The 25713-nt window shown below is 37.1% G+C and overlaps 1 protein-coding gene across 1 annotated transcript in view; it reads right to left on the reverse strand.

Moving 5' to 3' along the window:
• Peak1 (pseudopodium enriched atypical kinase 1) overlaps positions 1 to 25713 on the reverse strand; it is a 168592-nt gene that overhangs the window by 59115 nt on the left and 83764 nt on the right. Inside the window, 1 exon segment of the mRNA XM_047539095.1 lies at positions 1012 to 4269. Coding sequence (XP_047395051.1) covers positions 1012 to 4154 — 3143 coding nt within the window. The 5' untranslated portion in view covers positions 4155 to 4269.

The raw sequence follows: 25713 nt of genomic DNA on the forward strand, positions 1-25713 counted from the left end.
GCGGGGTGCTGGTGATGGAACCCAGGACCCCATGAAAGCTAGGCAAGCACTCTACCACTGACCCATATCCTTGGCCCTTTATTTGATCTGTGTTCATTAATAATGCAACACACTTCAGAAAGGAAACATTCTGTGTAGAATGACACATATCAGAGTTTAAATTTCAGCTCTGACAAGTACTAGATGTACAATTCTGACCAGTTCTTAACTTCTCTGATTTTCTCCTTATCTGAAGAACCAGTTATAGGGTTCTTAAAGAATCCTTATGGGGTTTTATAAGGATTTGAGGAAAATATTTGAAACATGTCATACACAGAATAGGAGATCAATGAAAAATTAAGTTAATAAAACAAACCAATGCCTAGAGAACTCATGAGCATACAATCTGCCTAGCCAGATTTAGGGTTACACCACAGGGTCTCAACCTCAATAACCTACTCCTGTTTCTCCTACATGTTAAATATCTGTAAACTATTTGTTCTTGCTCCCCTCTTTTTCCACAACATTTGAAAGGAATACAGAAAGAGGCAGCAATAAAAAAAAAAAAAAACAAATATTCCCTTAAAATAAAGTAATGCATAAAGAAATAATGCCTCAATGAAAGCCAAACAGAAATGCTTATACAGTTTTATTTCATTTACAGTGAAGGAAAGAGCATTCATTTGACTTTGTTTCTTCCTCACACCACTACAGCAATTCAGAACAATGTATTATTTATTTCTGTTATGGTGCTATGGATTTTTTTGTTGTTGTTGTTAAAGTCCCTCCGTATTCACTAGAAAGGAGCAGGCTATTTTAGCTAGAGATCCAGGGCCATAAACCTTGTTCAGTGCAATAAGAACACTTCAATAATATTCTAATTTTGGAATGCAGTTATAAAGATGGATGATGGCCACAGAGTGCTACTTACAAAAAGGAATGGCTCTTATGCAATCTTAAAAGATATAAAAAACTTAGCACCTGAAAATGTGTTTAAAAAATTCCCATATTCTGCCAGTCTATTTTACATACCTGTGAACCTTATCAGGAATCTGTGATGGAGAAGAATGACTACTTTTCTTCTTTTCTGAGTCCCGTAGTAATGGATCTTCTGTTCTACCCTTTTCTGTGACTGCTGCCTGGTCAGCCCTGGCCTTACTTTGATCCACACTGAGCTGGTCCTGGGCAGGGTCACACCTGTACATGAAGACAATGGCTGGCTTCTCACTGGACTCTCCTTTTGCCTCTGTGAACCAGTGATGGCGCTGAACTGGAGGAGGAGGCAGCATGTGGATGACTGTGCCATCAAGGCCCACCAGTTTCCCTTTCTCTCGTTCTTTCTCTTTGTCATCTTCCTCATCTGTTTTCCGGCGGCGGAAGAAGCTTTTAAATGAGATCCAGCGTTTAGGCTTTGCATCAGCTGCCCGCCTACTACCTTCAGGGTGCAAGACTGATTCAGCTTCTGTTGATCTGGTAGGGCTGGTTGGCTTTGTCCAGTTGGTAAAATGCCTCTGCAAAAGGTTACTTGCATGGTAAGGGGAAGAAGTAGAGCGTGGTGGGGGAAACGGAGGTGGTGGCTCACTTTGAGGGCTGCTCACTAATTTAGAAGGAGGGGAGGCGACTGGCTTTGAGAATGGGTCTTTCTGTACTTTAGTGGTAGAACTTTCTGTGGTCAAAGGTGCTTCAGCTTCACCACTAGGCTGAGATGTGAAGAGAGACTTGGGTCGCACTGGTGTACTCTTAGGTGTACTCTTTGCAGCACCAGCATCTGGAGGGATGGCGTAAAGTTCTTCCACACTACAAGGCTTGGGGCCAGACTGAGGTGTTTCTGGAGGAGACTGGGGGGGTTGGATAGCAGCCACAATCTGGGAAAGCACTATGCTTGCTTTTTCCCTGGCGCTGCCACTGTTGTCCACCAGCTGAGGTTCCTGTGTGACTTCTGTTTTGGCCACAGGTTCTTGAGTGGTTCTCTGGATTTTTGTTGGGGAGCTGTGGCTGGAACTGTAACTTCTCTGTGGGGAAGACTGACCTCTGTTGAGGCAGTTGTTAAACTCCTGAACCTTCTGAGCCACTGAGCCCCTTTTACGTTCTGTGCTATTTGAAAACCCTTTGGCTTGGGGACATTCAGTAGGTTTGCTAGTGGCATCAGATACTTTGTTTTCACTTTCTATTTCTTCATAAGTATGGCTTATTACACTTGTGGTTTTTTCCTTGACTGAGAGTTCTCCACTAGTTCCCAGAAAACTTTTGTAGATGGCTAGATTGTCATATGCATTTGGATTAATAACAATGGGAACTTTAATAGCATTTTTGGAACTCCGAGCATAAGTTGGTTCGTCATGAATAATAATTGGAAAAGGTGGCATACCAGCGTTGTTGTAACTATTAAATTTTATTTCAGACAAATTAGGTGACTTAACAGGGATGGTTTTAGAGGAAATGTTTGTAGCTGTGGGTGAAGTAGGTGCTGACTTGTGACAGTTTTTCCTTAGCGGGATATTTGGTCCAGTTCCACCAGTAATTAATTCCACTTTAGGGATCTTTTGTCGTGGACTGGTGCTGGAAGTCCACACTTCCTGGTATCGGATTGCACTAGATTTTTGGAAATGGGCACTTATCTGTCCCGGTGTCAATGCAGGTGAAGACACTGGGGAGTTTGGAGTAGAAGATGAGCTTTTTGTCTTCGGGCTATTAACAGGGCCCTCGAGGTGCTCACTGGCCATGGCTGCTGACACATCTACGACAGTATATGGCTTGCACAATGGCTGTTCCAGATTTACAACTCGGTAGGGCTTTGCTTGCTCTTCTACAGGGACGAGGTTTATGGTTACTGCTTGCCCAGCAATATCTGTAGAGGCTTTACTTTCTTGTTTCTCAGTTTGCACAGCTATCTTGCCATCCTTCTCCTCTAATCGGAGAGCAAGGACTGCTTTGTGGGTCTCTGGAACTTTTACTGAGCTTTTGGAAGCTTGTGATGATTCCTTCTCCAGATTATTACCAGGAAGGCTTTCATTATTGGGTTCAATTTCCTTCATGTCCTTAGACTCTCCTGGATTACTAGGAGATAGCCCCCCATTACAAATCTTCTGGGATAAACTACTGGCTGTCTCAGAACGAGATTCTTCTGTTAAAGAAGAATCTGGTGATGTGGAGTCAGATGACACCATGCTCTGAATGCTTCCTTGACCATAGGAGACTACAGAATTTTCCTCGTAACCATTCAGGATTTCATCATAGCTGTCATCATAGTCCACAGCACAGATTCTCTGGAGTGACTTATTTCGTAGGGGGATGGTATTCCATTTTTTGTCCACGAAGAATCGAACAGGAGACAAAGTGTTTGCTCTAAAGTTAGCAAAGCGGGGTTGACCCCTCATGCGAATCTCCATGGCCAGTAGCTCTTCATCACTCTCATCCCAGCTTTCATGCTCCTCCTCCATGTTACTGAAAAGTACATCTTCCTCACTCTCCTCACCACTAGAGAACTCTGGGTAGCAGAACCGGCCCCCTTCATTACTGATGACTTCTGTGCTCCCACTCAAACTAACATGTTTGCCCTGAGTATCCTTGATGCCACCTATCATGCAACTTGGAGGAAGCTTTCTTTCCAATGATCGTTTGTAGCAATCATTTATTCTTCCTAAGAATGTTTCTCTGGAATTTGTTTCATTTCCTCTAATCTGAGGGTTGGTATCCAAACCTGCTATCTCTTTTAACACTTCAGTTAGACCATTATTGTTATTTGATATCTTCTTTGCACTATCATTATTGCCATAAGGCTTAGGAACATGGCTAAATCCTTCAATATCATCTTCATTATTATTGTTAAGTGGTTTCTGACTCAAGGCAGTCCTGTTTCGGTTCCACCCCACGATAACAGGTTTGTTCTCACAGTGTTCTTGGATGTTAAGCTCAGCACACACACTTTGCCCATCTGCCACCATCATAGTGGGCTTCACAGCTATAGTGGGTTTTTTAGCCACAGGAGGCCGGAAATTTCCGGTGTTCCTGACGCGGTGGTTATTACTGTGGTTGGCATTAGTTTTCACATTGCCATGGGTGGTGGGTGCCTTCTCAGAGTCCGGGGGGAGTTGGTGCAAGCTTTTAGGTTTAAAGCAATTCTTGCATTCACCAGGTTTCCAAACGTGTTCAGTGAAGGTGTTACAAGCAGACATTTTTAAAATTAGAACTTCACAGACAATGCTTTTCTTTCAGTGCATAGCAAAACGTTCATCTGTTAGTTTTCACCTCCCCTATATTATTACAGTAGCTCTTCTAAGTATGATCAATCTGTGGAGGAAAAAGGGAAAAATAATCTGAATGAAAAAGGTACTAAGAGGCTTAACATTATGAATGACTTGAAAAAACTGGTTTGTTCTTTAACTTTTCCTTAAATTAAAAGATTGAGAGATGAGCTAATTTGGGGGCTTCATAAATATCCTTTTAGCCAATCTGCATCTTAGAAAGTAAGCCTCTTAATAGAACTCTGTACTGTTTTCGAACCAAATATAATCTCTGGTTTGATATCTCTGTGGCAATGATATGGCATTCCTCTTTTGGAAATTGTGTGTGTGTGTGTGTGTTTGCATTGCTAGAGATCCAACTGAGGCCAAGTGGTCTACCGCATAGCTACATCTCCAACCACCTGAAAATGCCTTTGATATTGCTCATTCTATTATCAATCTCTCTAATATTTCTTAGTCTTTTATGGGTTCCTCTTCTTTCAATACCCCTTGAAATTTTAGTTATTTCGTAGACTCTTTGAATTCAAGGCATTCAAAATGAATCCTCTGGCTACCTTATCTCTCAACTCCAAGTAATTTATCTCCTCTAACAAGTCCTCCTCCATATCCCAAGTCCTTTCTTTATCTTATATTATAGCTAATGTCATCATCATCCACCTAGACAGTTAAAAGTCCAACCTTCTGATCATCTTTGACATCTTTCTTCCTACTCCTAACTCCAATCCTTACTAAACTCCCTAAGTTAGTCATGTCAATTTTAACTTGTTGATCTTATTTTATTACATTTTACTGGAACCCATTCCTGCCATTATCACACACTACTAGTAGTTCAGATACTTACTATCTCTTGCCTAGATAAATGTGATAAGTTATTAACTAATCTCCATGCTGTGTAGTCTCACCCATTTGAATACAGTCTTTATTTCCTTTGCTACTTAAAATGTGGATCTCGGGTAAGCAGTACAGTCTCACCTGGGAATTTGTTAGTAATGAGACCCAATTCCAGACCTAATAAATCAGAATTTGCATTTTAATCTCAGGTGATTCCATTATTTTACACTACTATCGGATTTAACTTCCTAAAATGCTACTCCAGTCATCATATTAACCAGCTTAAAAACTATTCTGTGACCATTGATGCACTGGCTCTTGAATGTCAGTGTGCACACTGGGGGGTGCTAGTTCACCTAGGGAATCACTGTAGATCTACTTAAGTCAATCTTTTGGGGGAAAAAATCAACGATTCTGAAATTTTAACAAGTTCTCCAGTGAAGTGTTAGAACCTCTGAGTTACAGGATGCAATCCAAGCTCCTTACCTTTCACAGCTGCTGTTATGGTTTAGGTAAAGTGTGCCCCAAAAATTCATGTGTGAGAAAGTGCAAGAAAGATTAAAGGTGAAACGATTAAGTTATTAAAGTTTTAACCTACTCAGGGCATTAATACACTTGAATGGATTAACAGGGTAGTAAATATGGGCAGGTAGGTTGTAGCTGGAGGAAGTGGGTCACTGGGGGGGCATGCCTTTGGGGTGTATATTTTGTCCTTGGTGAACAAACTCTATTTCTTGGTGGCCATGTTGTGAGCTACTTTCTTCTGCTACTTCTTGGTGGCTGCTGTCTTCCACCAAACACTTCTGTCATGATGCTAAGAATTCTTTTGTGTTTAAATAGTTGAAAAAAAATCAAAAGAATAATATTTCATGACCAGTGAAAATCATATGAAATTCAAATTTCAGTGCTTACAAATAAAGCTCTATTAGAACACAATCACACTCATTTGTTCACATTTTGTCTCTGGCTGTTTTTGTGCTACAATGGAGAATTGAATAGTTATGACAGTGACTAATTTGCAGTGCTTTTGGCACTTCACAAATTCCAGGGTTTCCACTGGTACCTGTACCATCTGTGTAAAAAGACATTTATCAAAGCTAAAACATGAAAGATTTCATTACAGATATGCACTAATAGATGAACATTTTAAAATCAATTTGAATAAGAGGAAACACTAACCTTGAACCCTAATTAAGCAAAATGTTATTTATCTTCCCCCAAAGAATCCCATTCTTCTTAATTAGCTTAGAATATATCATTATGTTGTTAAATTCCATCAAAAATCGGTAGAAATTTGTATTTTCTCTTATTACGCAAGCACCTAAATAACATCTTTCATTGTGTTTTTTGGTCTGCAAAATATAAAATATTTACTCTATCTGGTCCTTTATAGAAAAACTTTGCTGCTAATCCCTAACATAAATCAGAAAAGAATAGAGAATAGAGTTCAGAAATATACCCACATAAGTATAGTAACTGACTTTTGAAAAAAGTGGATGATGATATATAATGGGGGTGTAGGGGGTGGGGAGTGAGAGAAGAATGGAGGAACTTTAGATTATGTAGAAGGAAATGAGAGGGAGGTGGGGTATGAAAAATCGTGGAATGAGACAGACATCATTACCCTAAGAGTACATGATACGATTACACGAATGGTATGAATCTACATTATGTACAACCATAGAAACAAAATGATATACCCCATTTGTGTACAATGAATCAAAATGCAGTCTGTAAAAAATAAAAAAAATTTAAAAAAAGATTAAAAAGATAAATGGGAATACAAAAAAGTTAAAAAGATAGTCTTCTTACACAGGACTGCAGTGGTTTAAATTAAATGGTGTTGAATAATTAGATATATACAGGCAACAAAATGAACCTTGATCTATACCTCATATCACACATAAAATTTAACTCAAAAAGAATCACAGACCTAAGTATAAAACATAAAGCTAAAAAATTCAGAAGAAAATGAAGGAGAAAATCATTACAATCTTAAGTTAGGCAAAGAGTTTTAAGATACAGCACTGTGAGTATGAAAGAACAAAGCAAAAATCTGAACTTGAAAAATCAAAAATTCTGACAAAGATACCAAGAAAAGAATGAAGACAGGCCACAGATGAGAAATTTTTTGCAAAATACATTTTATTTGACAAAGGACTTTGTATCTAGAATATATAAAGGACTTTTAAAACTCAACAAAAAAAGCATACCCAACAAAAATCTGTTAAAAGATTTGAGCACTTTACCAAAGATATATGGCATACATAAAATATATGAAAGATTCTAAGTATCCTCAGCAACAAGGAAATGCAAACCAAAACTATAATGAGTTACCATTATGCATTTATTGGAATGATTAAAATAAAATTAAAACAAAAATAAAAACTGACTCATGCCAGTCAGAACACGGAACAATTGAAACTCTCCTACTGTATATTGCCAATGGGAATTCGAAGGTTCAAGCACTTGGGAAACAGTTTGGCAGTTTCTTATAAGGTTAAACATAAACTTGCCTTGGAACCTAGTAATCACACTCCTAAATATTTACCCAAGATAAACGAAAATGTTAGTTTTCACTAAAACAGACAGAAACTGGAAACAATCTAAATATTATATGATGGTGGTATTATAACTGCACCCATCTGCCAAAACTTATAGAACTGTAAAATAAAAAAGTGAATTTTATTGTATGTAAACTAAGCTTCAACAAAGCTAATTTACAAAAATCAGTTTTAGCTTCTGGGTAGAAAACAGACTTTGGAAAACAGAATGGGTGGCGAGGAGACTGTTTAAGGGGCTGATTTGGGCAAATGAAGTTTGGATGAGAATCTGGATTAGGATGTGGCATCAGGGAAGGCAGAGAAAGACAGATGAAGGAACGACTGGATTTTGGAGCAAATAAGAAGTGTTAAGATTTTGGGTTTATTCCAGTGATGTGTGGAATGGTTTACCGAGATAGAGAGCAATGGAGGATGTATGACTTTGAGGGGAAGAATTCACACTTTGTGAGCCTACACAGAATAAAATAGGCAGGTGAAGTCAGGAGTCCTGGAACACAGAAGAGAATTCTATGGTTCTTGTCTTTTTGAGAATTACTAGTAAAGAAATACCTAGGCCTAAAAGAAGACAGAGAAGGAGTTGGAAGGGTGGTCTTGGTGTGTAAATCAGGAAGATGAGGATAATTCCCTGCAAAACAGAAAAATAACAGCCAAGTTGTGAAGAGACAGAAGCCAGAGGAGGAAATATCATTAAGAAGGGAAAAGGCAACTATTTCAATTGCTGCTGAGAGGTAATGGAAAATGAGAACTTACATGTCCCACTAGACTTGGCAACGTGAGCTCATCAGTGACCTGAGTGTGAACTGCACTTTCTGGTGCAGTGGTGGAATGGAAACCAGACTGCAGTGAGTTGAAGAGTGAGGTGACATAGCGATGGTGGATAACTTTTTGGAACAGTTTAGGTAGAAAGATGAAGAAAGAAAGAGCTGGAAGTATGGGGGTCCAGAAAGCATTTCCTCATTTTAAGATGGGAGAAACTAGATACTGTTGAATAATACTGGGAAAAGACACAGGAGATGGCAGAGGCTGACAGGACAGGAAAAAGAGGGGACAACCACAAATCTCAGACTGTTAATGCTAAGTAGGACCCTAGCTCAGTCCTTTTGTTTTATGGACGAAGGATCTAAAGCCCTGAAGAGAAAGTGACTTTCCTAAGTTTACACAGTGAATGAGAGATCCAGAATTGGGATATAAGGCTATAGCTACTACCTGTAGTATGTTTGGTTTTCAAATTATTTTTTCTTTTGTTTTATTTTTTTTCTTGTGTTATGTATGCTTACTGTGGAAATTCAGAAAAACAAAGAAAACAAACCACATGTAATTCTAATATTCAGACATAACTTCTAGTAGCAGTCTGAATCATTCCTACCAGTCATCAAAAATTTCTTAAAAATATTGCCTCTATTTAATACTATATGGCACTAAATACAACATCTTGTTAATCAAGTTAAACCTGCCCCTGATAACAGAGGGATTAGGTTTTTCTTTGAAGTAGCATATTTTCTTTTCCCAAGACTGATAAATATGGAAAAATAATTCCCCACTTCAAGTATAAGTTAATTCAGTCAAAAGATGGTTGTTGAGTTGACTAGTAGCTATCACATTATCAACAGAATTGCCAAATGAAATTCACCAGGAACACAATTAACTTATGTCAGAGCTGTGTGCAACAGAAACCCATGTTGGGTTGACATTCCTTTACAAGTTCAGAAACCCATGTTGGAGTTGACATTCCTTTACAAGTTCAGGGTACATCTGCGCTCATGCTGCCATGAAATCAAAGAGATGAAACAAACATACACCTTTTGCAAGCACCAGATGGAGCTGCTGTCTAAGCCACAAAGCCTAAACTTTAAGGGCTTCATTTTAAACACTAATTATGTTTGGAGACAAAGATATGCACTTGAAAACACTGTCAAAACTATTTTAACTTATAACAGGCTTTTAGCAAGAGAAGCTGTACCAGATGCAGGTCAGCCCAAAGAGCAATCCTTGGGCTTGCAGCCACTGTGAAATGACTTCAGTGGCAATCAATAATAACTAGCAGCTTTTGCTACTCAAAACTGACACTCCCCAAAGGGAAAACTCTAGTTACCAACGTTATGCTTGAGAAATAAAAAATGTCTCCTGAGGCACTTAAACAAGAAAACCTAACAGTCTGTGCTGATGTCCTCCACTTATTTGCTAGAACAGGTCTGATACAGAGCACCCAAATAGAATGTTTGATAAGAAAAGCTCATTTGCTTTCATATTCTTTATAATCTTAAAGCAAATCCTCCAGATGAAATGGTCTAAGGAAGAGTTTAAGGGCTAAAGTGCCCCTAGAAGCTAGCCAGGACTCCACGATCTAAAATCCTATTTCATATTTGACAGTTTTCAGGACCAAAGCCCTTGAGGCTAAAGATAAAGCTGTTCAAGAGTAGCCTATTTCACTTCAAGTTGTGACAGCCTTTTAAGAACCTATTACTGGTTTTTACTCTCTCTGCTGCTATACAATAATAATTAGTTTGCTTCTAGTCCAAAAGTTTCAGGCAGATTTGATATGAGACAACCAAACCCACACTGAATTTCGATTGTGAAATAAACCAGCCAGCAGAAAGTTGGAGCTCCTCAAGCTAGAATACAATTCCTGGCAGTGAAAAGGGGGTGTGCAGGTGGTCTATTAAACACCACACAGAGAGCATTCCCTGCAGGCACACGAGGAGAATCTGTTCATAATAAAGGAGGACAGGGAATGGACTGCTAAGCGCCTTTTCCAATCCTGTAACTCCCGAAGGCCAATCTCTCTCTCCATAAAATCTGTCACTTTACCACAGAGGCAGAGTCAAGGATCCTCACTGCTGTTCATGGGCTTTTAAGGACACTCATTGAGGAACTATCCCCCATATGTCATCCAACACATTAGTTCATCTCCAGGATACTAGGGTAAAATTTATAAGCCAAGGTTCTCATTAGGCTTTTGTAATGGAATGTGTGGGTCATTTATATAAAAAGGCAAAGGAAAATGTGACAATCCTCACGTCATTGTTCCCAAACTTTCCTTCTTCCACAGTGAAAATTGCTGACCTGACACCTCCACCAGTTGCCAAACCCTTCAGTATATGACTAAAAGGGTGGGGAGAGGAAGTGAAAGCAAAGCTGCAGGAAGAGGTTTTGCAGGAGATAAAACACAACTTTAATTTGGTACACAAATGAACATTCCATGGGTAGAAGGAAATGTCTTAATTTGAGATCTGACTAGGAAAAAAAATCACAACTCCTATCACGAGAACACACAAGATCTTAAGACATGACGTTCTCTTGTGTAAAGAAGAAACCAAAGTAAGACCTGCTTAATTTTGAAAACTTTAAGGCTCTTTTAAAAGGCCAAAGCCCATCCAATTCCAACTGCTCTAACCACAGAGTTTTCTGTAACAATTTACTGTTCCTGTCACATGGTAGTCACCTCAGGGTAAGAATTGTGCAACAGCAAAGGCACCATGGCACAGAAGTGCTGCTTAGTTCCCAGCTCATCTTTTGAATTTTAAACTCTGAGGAACCAGTTAAATAGTATGGATACTACTCTTTATTATTATATAGTTAGTAATAACTAGTTATAAGATTATAAATTCCAAAATGTTCCCTAAACACATCTCAGATCCCTACTTAAGAAGGTAAACATCAGAGAAAAGTTTAAAATGTTATCTAATAACCAAGGACCCCATGGTTTTTCATGGTTTTATTTTGTTTATGGTGTTTCTTTTTCTGGGAATGTGTTTCTTCTAATGCTGTTCCAGCTGGTAAAACTGTTTATCCTTCATGATCCAGTTCAAATCTTACCTCTGTGATGAAATTTTTCCTGATTCCCTAAATACCTTTATTATAATATCACCTTGCATTACAATTATGTGAATCCTTTCAAGGCAGGGCAATATCTTTTTCATCTCTTTATTTCTTGGACTGACTGAAACATATTGGATACTAAATAAGTACTTGCTGAAAAATAATTCTAATAGGTACCAGGCACTATTTGAAACAATTTATTCATAAAACTCTTAGTTTTCAAAAAACCCTGTAATATACACACTATCATTAGTCTAACTTTACAGATGAAGAAACTGGGACTTGCCCAAGGTCACTCAGCTAGTAAATGGCAGTCAGGATGGCATAAATGGTAGCTCTATTCCTGACATTTGAAGGCTTCTTTAGATATAAGTATGGCAACAACCAAAAGATGGTCCACTCAGTACATCAGTACTGCCCACCAGAGTAAATCTAGTATGAATGAAGAAAGGGTTAGAATGAGGCACACCCATGCCTTCCTCAACTCAGCTTTCAGTAAGGCAGGTTCCACATGCTGACTGTAGAACAAGCCAGGGGTGAACCGACAGATTCACACTATGCTAGGAGCTGCCCCACAGTTGTGCTTTTTGTGCTTCAGAGTATTGAGGAAATTGAGAAAGTGAATAATATGTGGCAAATTAAGCACGATCTTTCATCCAATTCAGTCTGAATTGGGCCAACATGACTTGGAGGGGTTCCTGAAATAACTGGTTGAGAGTGCGAGGTGAGACACTGCTGGAAGTCATCTTGCTGTTCTTCCTCTCCAATGCCCCCAACCTCAGAAGAAAGTTGTCAAAGAAAGTTTAGACTGAAGGCTAAATTAAGGAATCATAGCTGATTGAGATGTAAATGAGGGCAGTGCAAGATTCATAGGGAAGAAAAGTAAGAAAAGGAAACTGGGAAGGAAAGAGAAATACAAAAATAGTTGATTGTTCTGAGAAAAATCCAGAACAATCAGAAAAAATTCCGAAAAATGTTTATAGCAACAACATCAAAGAGAAAAATTTAATTGTAAATCTCTGCATTTTTGGATATGTTGGTGTGATTTGTACCTTTGGTAGAAGGTATTCTCTTTCCAATTAAACTAAATTTTACTTTCCCCAGCTACAGAAAAGAGTAAACAACAGTACTGTAATAATTTAGACTTTAAAAGGGGAAAAGTACTTCTAAATTAATGAATGTCTGAATTATGCAATACTTTGAAGAAATATAGATTTGTTGCTTCAAGGAACTACCATAACCAACTAGTCTTTTCTGGTAGAGGTATTTGGAGGACCTGTTCTAATAAATAGGCAGGAATTATTTTTATATTGGTTATAAATACATAATGGTTTTAAAATGCATTAAAAGAGTATTTCTCAAACTGGGATCTAGAATAAATTTTCAAGGGTTTAAGAGTTCTCCAAAACAGCTTAATATTAAGCTGAAAGTAAAGTCTACATCTAAAATAAATTAATATAAGCATATGCTGGATCACTGCAAAGACTATTTATTAACTAAGCATAGTAATGTGATTTCCAGGCCCACATATACATTTGTCTTCCTAGTCTAAGCTGGCATTAAGCACACTACTTTAGTATAAGGGATAGTGAGAAAAGAAAGAGGCTGACTTTATATGTAAATGATTCAATCTCACCAAGTGAAGACCCAAATGATATCATGATGCAATCTCTGTGTACTGTATCAATCTTGGGTTGTCGATATCCTAGAAAGAAATATGGCCTAAGAAGAGAGTCAATGGTAATGAAAGCTGCAAAGTAAACTGGGGTGACAGGCAGTTACATATGCACATTGTTGAGTAGCAATTTAGTTTTAGTAAAATATCACCTATCATGCTATATTATTGTTAATCTGCATTTCATTCATTTTATAATTTTTTTTGGTACTTAACTTTTAAAATTGTTTAGGTTTTGAAGTAAATGAGAAATATAAGAATTCATACTTAATTCTACATTTGTATTTAACTAAAATTAAAATAATGTATGTCAATACTAAGACCACAGTTATTATTTTTTTCTAATTAAAAGGAGGCTATAAATTACTAAAGTTTGAAAAGTAGTGCTTAAAAACAATATTTTGTCAGGTAAAACATTCCTCTTGTGATCTTATTACATTATTAATTTACTAAGCATCCACTGAAGGATTATAACTATTTTACAGAGTTGTTATGAAGATGAATTAAAATAAAATGTATAAAGTGCCTAACTCAGAGGCTGATTTATAGAAAGCAGTTAATAAACAATATTTCTCTACACTGTTATTAAATTTCTGTATCTAGTGGAAGACAGGAAGGGGAGTGATCTCTTCCAATCCCCACTATACTTTTCCATACTCCATCTTGACATACCAACTGGGAATTTGGGAAGCTATTTCTATGGAAACACTCTTAGCTATGCTGGTTAGGCTTTAGTGATTATGGATGGTTTGAATTAGTTTCAGCTGTCTTACAAACCTATTTACCACCTGCTTCTACAGGGAAAACTGTACTCCAAGTTCTGAGCAACTGCCTTGCAAAGAAACTTTAGCATTCCATCTTGGACTTGTGTCACATGATACAGGGAGAGAGTTGGTGAGCAACAGGGTAATGTGATACAACTTGCGCTTTAAGAATTCAGGTGGAAATGGAAAGGATACACTGAGAGGAGGCAAGGTGAGAATGTGGTTGGTTCAACTATTATAATACTAAACCAGATAAGGCCCAGAACTAAAGCAGTGGTAATGGGAATTAACAGGCAGGGGTTGATTTGAGAGGCCAAATGGATAAGGTTTATTAATCAGAGGGACACTGGGGAAGAAGGACTGAAGATGACCCTGGGGATCTCTCTAGGTCAAAATCCAGGATGAGGGGCTGGGGTTGTGGCTCAGTGGTAGAGTGCTTGCTTACCATGTGTGAGGCATTGGGTTGGATCCTCAGTACCACATTAAGAACAAAAACAAAAACAAAAACAAACCCCAGGATGATTTTCCCAGAGGCATCCTGAAGTGTATACAACCAAGCTAGCATCAATTGGGCCAAATTAACTATAGAGAATTATGGGAAAACAACAACAACTGATATCTGAATGGCAACAGCAAATATATTCTAAAACCAAGTATGTATTAAAGATTCTTTCCATTTACAAGTATCTGTATCTGTAATCACTATCCTTTCATAAACTTGATTCTCAACTTTGAATGCAAATGGTTTGGTGAGATCAATATAAAAGACACAGGATGCTAAAGTGGATGGGGGAAAAAGTGAAAATGGTAAAGTGACAATCCTCTATAGCTTTATTTTATTACAGAACAAAGACAGAAAAATAAGTCTTGGGCTGAGAAACTGAAGTGATGGGACCATTGATGGAGCATGAAGGATGGAGACTGGTCAGAGGATTCAAACACACGAGATGGAAATGAGCACAAGCCACAGGTTTCCAGCCCTTTTTTGAAGGCTGGCCTCAAGAAAGCAGCAGAAGCTTGGATTCTGGGGAGTTACTGGATAATAATATAAAAGGAGACCACACTCTGATAGAGGAAAAGTTTAATTAATCCCCAATTAAAGTATGTTGGGTCTTCATTTTCACAGGTGAAACTAACATGCCTGTGTCTACATCACTGGACTACTGAGGACAGCCAAGGCCTCTCAAAACGGAAAGTGACAGCTGGGATGCCAGCCATTCCTGAAGAACTGCCCTGGGTTCCTGGTCCTTGTGGTGGCTGGAGTATAAGTGGCAATTCCATTCTATTGTAACAATCCACCAACTAGGAGAACCCTCAGAGGTACAAATGAGTAACACTCAGGCCATCACTAACTACATATGTAAGCTTATGTAAACTGCATACAGAAGTTACTCAAACAGTCTAGGCTTTATGGTTCTTATCTTCTTTTTAAATGAATACCTTAACTCTTCATATTATAAAAGCAATCATGAAATAAAGATATGTAATATACATCTTCTTTTCCCCCCAAATTTGCAATCTACTTTAAACATTATATAGATGCAAATCTGGGTTAAAATACCATTTTGAATTAAACAAATTTAACAATGGAACAAATGAAATTGCAATGAGTCCTTTAATAACATCAAACAATTAAAAATATTTCTCATGTATAATAAACAATTTTTCTGTATGGAAATAGTTATCCAGCAAGATCACCTATTCAGGACACAGCTAAAAATTAGACAAAATAGGAAAGTACCTCTCAGGTTTCATTTATAGACTCTTACTCTTATTTCCATATAAATTTAATCACATTAGTTTTATTCATGTTGTTCACATGGAATAAAGGGAATGCTCTACTTATAATATGGTAAGTTATAGCTCCCTCTCATGCTGCCTTATTTGTATACCCCCATCCACTTACTATGAACCCACAGAGATAAGAAATATTGAGTGGAGCTACATGTGTTGCACTGCTCTTTCAAAAATGTCCTTTCCATGATTGCCCTTTTAAAAAGACTTTCTAACCATTCTCTTCTACGATCTTATATATTCCCAAATACTTAAGGGTGAAATAACTTCTATGGCCTATACTTTCTGCTCCTTTCTTCTGAAGCTTTGAGACTTCTAGCTGCCAGCTAGACCTCTCCAAACAGAACTAATTATTTTTCCTCCAAAATATATTCGACTTTCTCCTGGTTTCTGTAACATGAATGGTATTACAACACTGCTAGGCATTCAGGCTTGGTCAACTTTGACTCCTCTTGATCCTTCTCATGCTACATCCAATTTCCAGGTCTTATCTTTCTAGTCTATACTCCCTCTTTGACCCTTCAAGCCATAATTTGAGTTCTGGATTTCACTGTTCTTTGAAATACAGGAAGAATGAATTGTTATCTCCTAATTCCTCTAACATGGAGCTCATTACTACTTTGCCTCTTCATAAAACCATTAGTAGTTCTCATTTGTCTATGTAATATGTAATACATTTGAATTCCTTAGAATAAAATGTAATGCTCTTTGTGGTTTGATACTGCCTTTCTATTATTTTTACAGCATCATCTCTTACATGTTCACTCATATAATCATTATTTTTTTTCCCTTTTCCCACCATGCTGGGGATACGAATCACTCATATAATTATTGTTCAAAATTCTACAGTTATAAGGCTAGTGGTATAGCTCAGTGATAGCATGCTTGCTTATCATGTGCTAGACCCTGGATTCAACTCTCAGTACTACATACATACATAAAATCTACAGATCTTTTGAAACTCCAGTCAGATGTCAGCTCCCCTGTGAAGTCTCACATCCTCCTCTTAGAATTAACTGCCCCTTTCCTCAAATTCATATCACATGGCATTTATGGCTATTTGTGTATTCTCTCCCCTAACTAGTCTCCTCAAAGGCAGGACACATTTCTTATTCAGTATTGGCACTATATATTTCTTGAACAGATGAATAAATGATGCTTTGCTATCTTGTTTCATAGACCAAAATAACTTAGGAGACATCAGCCTTTCAGACAAGAAGTGGCAAGTGACAAGTGACTCTGACAGCAAAGGGGAAGAAAAAAAACAAAAAAACAAAAATCAAACTTAAGAACTCAAAAAGTATTTCACTGTGGGAAAAACAGCCCTATGTCTTTTAAGGGCATCATGATATTCAAGAATAGCAATGTGTTTGATGTTGGCACTAATATAGCAAGATATCAAGAAAATGTTAAACTACATTCAGTGTTCTGTATTTAGCAAGGGATGAAAACAACAAAAGTGTGAAATGCATTTTGGAAGGTTTTCCATAAAAATGGTTTTATTACTTAAAAAATTATCTAAGTATAAAATAAATATTTATTAGATATTTAGATAAGAGTAGACAGAAGGAGGGAAAAAAGCACCTTACATTCAAGTCTACATTTAAAAAAAATCAGGTTATGTGGCACCAAATGGTTATTGTAATTGAAAATATTTTAATGCTTAAACATTTCAAGCCCCCAGTTATGCAGAAAATTTGACCAACTAGAACTCATTCTCTTAAAACACAGAGAGAGCTAAGATTTTACTCATCGTTACATAATGTTATTTATCCGACTCTCTGGTCTTTATCTGTGACTGGGAAAACGGTGGGTTGGGAGGCAATAAGGAAGTGGAGAACCACAACAAAAAAGGATATAGAAAAATGGAGGTTGAGCGATAAAGAAAGGGGACCCATAAATAAAAGGCAAGAGGACAATCAAGACAAGTGAGAGGAAAAACAGATAAACACAGAAAGCCTAGTCCGTGAACAGACATTCAGAAAAAGGACAGCTCTTCCTTCATTTTCCCCTTCTTGACTTCCTTTGTTCTAATTGACTTCAGGCTGATGTGTGTACCCTTAGATGCATACTGAATGCCAATGAAGTCCTCCTACACGTATACTTTATACCAACACAATCCCGTTAAAAGGATTTTAATTGGTGTGCACCATTCCCTGCAATTTCAACATTTTAAAAATGAATAGTCTCACTAAGTACCAGATGGTGACATGTACTAATTAATCAGGACTATTCAATGAATGAGCATATTAAAATGAATGCACCTATTAGACATGTGTTGCCGATGCTCCATCCTGAGGAAGCTTCCCCTCAAATGTGTGCCCATGGAAAGTGCAGATTTACTGTGCAATACTCACAAGTATCTCCTGCAATTATTTGCAGCAGCAATACCATCATTCTTGCGTCTCCCTCTGGATCACTCGATATTTCATGCTAAGCAGCTGTAAGCCCTGCTATCCCTCTATAATCTATTTAACCTTCGTAAGCAAGAGTCAGTTAAATATTGGGTCTGTAGTTTCTCTCCTAAAGAGAAGATCTTACAAACTCATCAAGGTTATTTGTTAAAGGGACAATAGGTGAGGGACAGATCAAATGGGGCCCTTGATCCGACTTCCTTCCTCGGCAATTTGTCTGTCAGGCAGTGAAAGCCTGAGCACTGCTAGCTGTAGGTATAAAATAGTGCAAATGGGATCCTGCATGACAGGTTGCCAGGCTCTGATTTTTCTCAAATATTATTAGCATTGGAAAGAAAGGTATAATGTATTGGTAGGTCTCAAAATACTACTAGTCAGTCTTTTCGGAAGAAAAAGAAATCCTAGAAGTCATTTGTTTTCTCAGCTTTTTATACTCTTCTATTTTATATTATTTTGGATCACCACAATTTCAAACACATTCTAATAGTAGAAAGCTGCCCAAGCCTGTGTAGATTAATAGGAAACAATGGTTTCTAATTTGTTGAAAGCACTGAAAATCAAGAGGTTGATTCAGTAAGGAGGCAGCAAGCACAGACAAAACATGGATGGCAGAGAAGAAAGGAGTGTCATGAGACAAGCATGTTGTCCTGTACATGGCAAGCAGTGACACATATTGGTTTTCTCCCCCAGATAATAACAGATAGTGGTGAATTTTCTATTCACTCTTTCAAAAACCAACTCAAAGGGAAACCTAACTGAAGATACAACTAAACATGATTACTTTGGAGAATTTTCAGATTGTGGTAGAAAATGTGATTTGGCAGCATAACTTTAACATATAAGACAATATATTTTACCTTCTAAAATAAGCCTAGAGGACAAAATTCTGAAAAATCTGTGCTTGTTTATGATGTATGACAATGGTTATTGCTTAAAATCAGAGTATTACCCAAAGAATCTTTAGGGAAGGGTAAACCAATAATAGAAACAACAAAATTTGAAGTTATAGACCAGAAAAAGCGTCCCTAGTGGCAAGAGTGATTTTTTTTTATTACTTGCGCTGAACTTTTGCCTAAAAATAAGAGGTAGAATTTATGTATTATTCAAAAGAACTTAATTAATTTGGACATAATTAAAAGACCAAAATAACTGAACAATTTCATTGCGATGTCTCTCTGCAATGGTTGAATAATCTTTTGAGAATTTCTATTACTTTGGTTTGATAATTTTTGGTAGATTTCTATTATTTATAAAATTGTTTCTATGCTCCCTTCCTTAAACAAAATAATATTCTGAGGTAGATTATTCAGCATGCAAGTAGGTTCTTATAAGTTACATGTTCTGAGGTAGCATAAAACCCACTAAGACAAGAAATCAAAACTAACCCTAATGAGATCCTGGGTTCCAGCCCCAGCAAAGCAAAAGAAAAAAAAAATAAAAAGCAAAAAACAACAACAAAAAGCTAGCCATAATTCTTTTTTTTTTTTTTTTTTAGGCATTTTTTTTTTCTTTTTTTTTTTGATGTGGTGCTGGGGATTGAACCCATGGCCTTGGGCTTGCAAGGCAAGCACTCTACCAACTGAGCTATCTCCCCAGCCCTAGCCATAATTCTTAACTCAAACATCTAAAAGAATCAAGCTGGAAAACTTAGAACCCTGACTAGTTGAATGGAAAGCGATGATTTATAACAACATAAGTAGACTAAGACAACTTTCAAACTATTCTGAAAAACAATCCTTTATTTTTGAAAAGCACAATTGATCACTACCCCACACATCTAGTCAAAAAAACCCAGAAAACATGATGCGTCTTGAACACAGAGGTTGTGAATAGCTTAATGTGAATAGTTACATGAAAAAGAGCACAGCACCCACTCTTAGGTTACAGGCAGCTCTACCCAGAAGACTGCATTAATATTAGATCCTAGCCTGATTTGGAACAACATCAGAGTCAAAAATAAATACCAAGTTTGACAAAAAGCAGATGAATCAGTTGCACAAAGGGAGACAGTGTGGTCTAAGTATGACGTCTAACAGAGTTAGGGATTCTACTTCTGCTTCTGTCTTTAAGATACAACTCTGAATTAGTCATTTATGCCTTTGGCTAAATGTCAGGCTACTTCTAAGGTGCCTGAAATCCCTTGGAAGGGGGCCATGAATAAATTAATATAAAAACAGATTCTGAATTAGTTTTTCCCTGATGACACACCAAAAATGATGAAAAGACAATATTTAGAATATGCTACACTTCATGCAGTACTTTCAACATTAGAAAGAGCCTTGACTGATCAAAGGAAGGCAGAACTGATCATTTCTTTCAGAAAAAAAAAAAGATGATGTCTGGAATGGGGAAGTGGTAGTGCTAAAACATGAAAGGTTTATCAATTTATACAATAAAATTTGGGGTTAATATATAGATCTTATAAAAGACAGTGTGGTGAAATCTCTGTTTAAGAGGCCGTTACCTGAAATCAGTAACAATAATCTTGAGTCGCTTGAATTAAACTTCTTACATTTGCTGCTGGATATGTAAATCTGAGGAGAATACTAAATATTTATTAGCATCAACATAATTGATAACAACAAAAGCTGACATCACAGTATGGGTATAGATAGGAAATTTAATTTGACTTTTGAGGGTTGGAGGCAAGGAAAAACCCCAACATTTGCTGACGTAGTATCACTGTACCAAAAACTAAATATGTCACCCCATCAAATTGTTCTAATCACACTACAGTGGAGTTAATACAAGAACCCAGGCCTCTCTGACTTCAAAAACAATAAGAGCATTTGTCAAATATGTTACTCCAAAGGTAAGTTGTAGGATTCTATTTGTGATAACTGTCTAAAGTTGGTCAAAAGGAGCAGTACGAAAAGAAAAAAATTGAACAATTTCAATATAAAGCAGAAGACATGAAACATATTAAACCCTACTGAAAATCTTTCAAGCATGAAACAATCACCTGTTAACATGAAAGTTTCTATTGAGAATGCCCTTTATTCAGTTTTACCACTTGTCTATAATTATCTAACCAGAAGTTCAGAAATGAGCAGATTCTCAGAATAAATGAAGAAAGAAAAATCTTTCAGATGCTGAATGCAGTTTTCAAATTGTGAGGTGACTTTCAAATTATTAAAAAAAGAAAATAAAATGAAGTTATGATGTCATATTCACAGTTACATAAAATATGCTGTTTTTAGTGGTGGGCTTCTGAAATTTTAATATGCTTACAAAGTACCTGTGCATACTGTACACATGTAGATCCTAATTCAGTAGGTCTGAGGCCACAGATCATACTTTGAGCAGCAGTTTTTAAAATATACACAACAGCAATTACTCTGGAAAGCAGTATGAAGATTCCTCAGAAAACTTGGAATGGCACCACCATTTGATCCAGTATCCCACTCCTAGGTTTATATCCAAAGGACTTAAAATTAGCATATTACCATGACACAGCCACATCAATGTTTATAGCTGCTCAGTTCACAAGAGTTAAGCTATGGTACCAACCTAGGTGCCCCTTAACAGATGAATGGATAAAGAAATTGTGATATATACACACCATGGAATATTACTCAGTCATAAAGAAGAATGAAATGATGGCATCTGCCAGTAAATGGATGGAACTAGAGGCAAACCATGCTAAGTCAAATAAACCAATCCCAAAAAACTAAGGGCCAAATTTTCTCTCTGATTTGCAGATGCTAACACACAATAAGGGGTGGGAGGTGGGAAGAACAGAAGTTCACTGGATTAGACAAAGGGGAATAAAGGGAAGAGAGGGGGATGGGCATAGGAAAGACAGTAGGATGAATCCGACATAACTTTCCTATCTTGTATTTGAATACACAACCAGGTAACTCCACATCATGTACAACCACAAGAATGGTTATTCTCCATGTATGTGTAATGCCAAAATATAATCTACTGTCATGTATATCTAAAAGAACAAATTAAAAAAATAAAATATACATAACACGCGGGGATGAAAGAAAGCTGGGGAACTGTAGTTATGAAAATTAAGAAATCACCAACCTCCCCTCCTCTTACACTGGGGCTTGGGATATAGCTCAGCACTTGCCTGCCTAGCTTGTATGAGACCATGGGTTTGATCCATAGAACAGGAAAAAAAAATTCCTTATATTATTCCTTAGATGTGTAGCTAAAACAGAATATAAGGATGAAGTTTTATTCTTGTATTACACAGCATAATCTATGGAATTCCTAGGAACACAACCCAGAAGAACAAATGCAATTCTGAAGAACAAAATTGTAGAACTGACATTAACCAGACATCAAGTTACTATAAGACAGTGAGACAGTGCAGTATTGGCAAAACAATAGACAAACAGATCAATGGAAGGCAATAGGGTCCAGAAATAGATTCATACAAATATAGTCAATTGATCTTTGACAAAGGGGCAAAGGTTACACAGTGAGAGAGTACACTCTATTCTACATATAGTATTAGAATAACTACATTCACATACAAAACAAACAAACAAAAACAACAAAAATCTCCTCTAAACACAGACCTTACAATCTTCACAAAAATCAACACAAAATGAGTCACAAACCTAAATGTGGGCTGGGATGTATCTCAGTGGCAAAGTGTCTGCCTTGCATTTGCAAAGCCTTGGGTTCGACCACCAGTTCCAAAAAAGATAAAAAGAACCCCACCAAAAAAATAAGGTAAAAAAAAAACCTAAACATAAAATGCCAAACTTTACATCTAGAAGCTAACACAGGAGAAAATCTAGTTAACCTTGGATTTGGTGATAACTTATTAGATATGACACTAAAACAATTCACAAAAGAACTGACAGACTGGACTTCATTAAATTTAAAAACTCCTGCTCAATGAAGGATACTATGAAGAAAATTAGAATGTAAGTCACATATTGGTGGAATATATTTGCAAAAGACTTATGTGATAAAGGACTATTATCCAAAATTTACAAAGAACTTGTAACTCTGAACATCAGAAAACAATCCAATTTTAAAATGAGCAAAAGATCTGGAGAGATGATAAAGAAGATGTACTGATGGCAAATAAGCATATGAAAAGATGCTACATCATGTGTCATTGGGGTATTACAAACTAAAAGAGTAAGACAGCATTATACACCTATTAGAATGGCTAAAATCCAAAACACCAACAAAGTCAAATGCTAGGCAAGGATATGAAGCAACAGAAACTCTCATTCATCACTGTTGCAAATGCAAAAATGCACAGTCACATTGAAAGGCAGTTTATTAAAAAAAAAAAAAAGAAACATTCTCTTAACATAAAATCCATCAATCCTTGGTATTTGCCCAAAGGACTTGAAAACTTATGTCTAGGCAAAACCTGCACACAAATGTTAACAGTAGCTTTATTCATAATTGCCAAAACTTAAAGTAAATAAGATGTCCTTTGAAAGGTAAATGGATAAATAAACTGTGCTACAGTCATTGTCTGGTCCATTTTCTATTGTTATAGCAGAATACCTAAGACTGGATAATTTAAAAAGAATAGAGGTTTATTCCACTTCAGGTTCTGGAGACAGGAAGTTCAGGATTGGGTGGCTGTGTTTGGTGAGAACTTCAAGCTATGTCATAACATGACAGACACAACACATGACAGGAATATGTGCAAGTGACAAGCAGATGCATATAGAAGTGAGGGATGGCACAAAGGAGCTGATCCACTTTATAACAATGTACACTCATAAAACACTAGTCTCAGTCAGGCACGGTGGCACACAACTTGGGAGACTGAGGAAGGAGGATTGCAAATTTGAGGCCAACCTCAGCAAATTAGTGGGGACTTAAGCAACTTAGCGAAATAAAAATAAACAAATAGGGCTGGGGTTGTGGTTCAGTGGCAGAGCACTTGCCTAGCAGGTGTGAGGCAACGGGGTTTGATTCTCAGCACCACATATAAATAAATAAAATAAAGGTTCTTAGCCAATTAAAAAAGAAGAAGAAGAAAAACCTTTAAAAAAACAAACAAACAAATAAGGGCTAGGGATGTAGCTCGGTGGTAGAGAGACCCTGGGTTCACTTCTCAGTACCAAAAACCAATCAAACAAAAGACCTGTTCCCTTGAGAACTAGTCTAGTCACCTCCTAACAATATTGGCAACCAAATTTCAACATGAATTTTGGTGTTGAAAAACCCTATTCAAACCATAGTAGCCATACAATGGGAATAAAAAATTAAGTAATTATGCAAAGAAAAGACATGGAAGAACCTTAGATGTGCCTTATTAAGTGGAAGAAGTCTATCTGAAAGGGTTATAGCTTGTGTGATTAAAAGTACATGATATTCTGGAAAATGCAAAATGATGGAGATAGTAGAAAGATCAGTGAGAGGAATAAAAAGGCAGAGCATAGGGCAATTTTAGACCACTGAAAATAGTCTGTATGATACTATAATGACAAATACACGTCATTGTACATGTCAATTCATAGAATATATAACACAAAGATTAGACTCTAATGTAAACTGTGGACTTCCACTGATAACATGCCATTGTTGGTTCACTGGCAGTAACAAATGTTCCACACTAGTGTGGAGTGTTGATAGTGGGGGAGATGGTGTGTTTGGGGGTGGGATTAGGAGGTATATAGAAAATCTGTACTTTCAATTTTACAGTGAATCTAAAACTGCTCTAAGAAATAAAGGCTGTGATTTAAAAAAAAAAAAAATCAAGAGCACCTATTTATCTGATGCTTATAGAAAAAGCTTACTGGTTAGCATGAATAATTTCCATGGCTAAACTAGTAAAATTATCTGGGTATATACAAGAAAACACATACACATCTTGAATTTGGAATTTTAAAAGAGATTTTAATTCTAAACAGGTACTGAATGAATGATTGACTAGGCAAAGGGGAGTCCTTTCTTCAACAGCAGGGGTCCTTAACAGGGATTCCCTGAGTAGTGGTCTGGCTGTTAGAAGAGAACATGTAGGGTTTATGGAGGGTTTCTAACAAAGAGCACTGTTATTTTCCATTTCTGCTTACGTTTTTAATTTTCCTTTCAAGACTCTCACACTGTCCCTCCTCAGCTTCAGGCTCAGTGTAGGCCTGGGATCAGGTTGAGCTAAAAATGGATCTGTGCTACTATGATAAAAGGTAGAAGGCTCTAAGTGAACCTTCTTCCCCTGAGACTTTAATCAGAGTTGGGGAGAAAATCCAATGTCAAACAAACTCTGCTCTCCTTCTGGTCTGTTGTTTTCATACAGTGTGTTTAAATGTTCATTTTAATATATTATATTACAATATGTTGCCTTTTAACAAATGATGAAATGAAAGATTGAAGGTACTGAAATCCTTGCCTAATGCCTTAAGTGGATACACTGGGATTTGAACTTAAGCTTGACTCACTAAAAAGCTCCACACAACTCTGTTAAATTATGCTGCTTCTAAACTCTTTGGCAACCATCACATGGCTTCTTTGGTCTGATCTCAGCACATCCCATTCTACTCTGTACTTGGCTAAAGCGACCAGTAGCTCTTCTTAGTTGAGACACTTATATTAACTAGAGTAAATGTGATTTCTAGGTAAAGAAGTATAGTGAAAAACCCTGTCCTCCACCACCAGGAAGCAAAGCTAGGAAAATAACAAACAAACAAAAATCCT

The sequence above is a fragment of the Sciurus carolinensis genome, chromosome 2 (assembly GCF_902686445.1).
Source record: "Sciurus carolinensis chromosome 2, mSciCar1.2, whole genome shotgun sequence".
Taxonomy (NCBI): domain Eukaryota; kingdom Metazoa; phylum Chordata; class Mammalia; order Rodentia; family Sciuridae; genus Sciurus; species Sciurus carolinensis.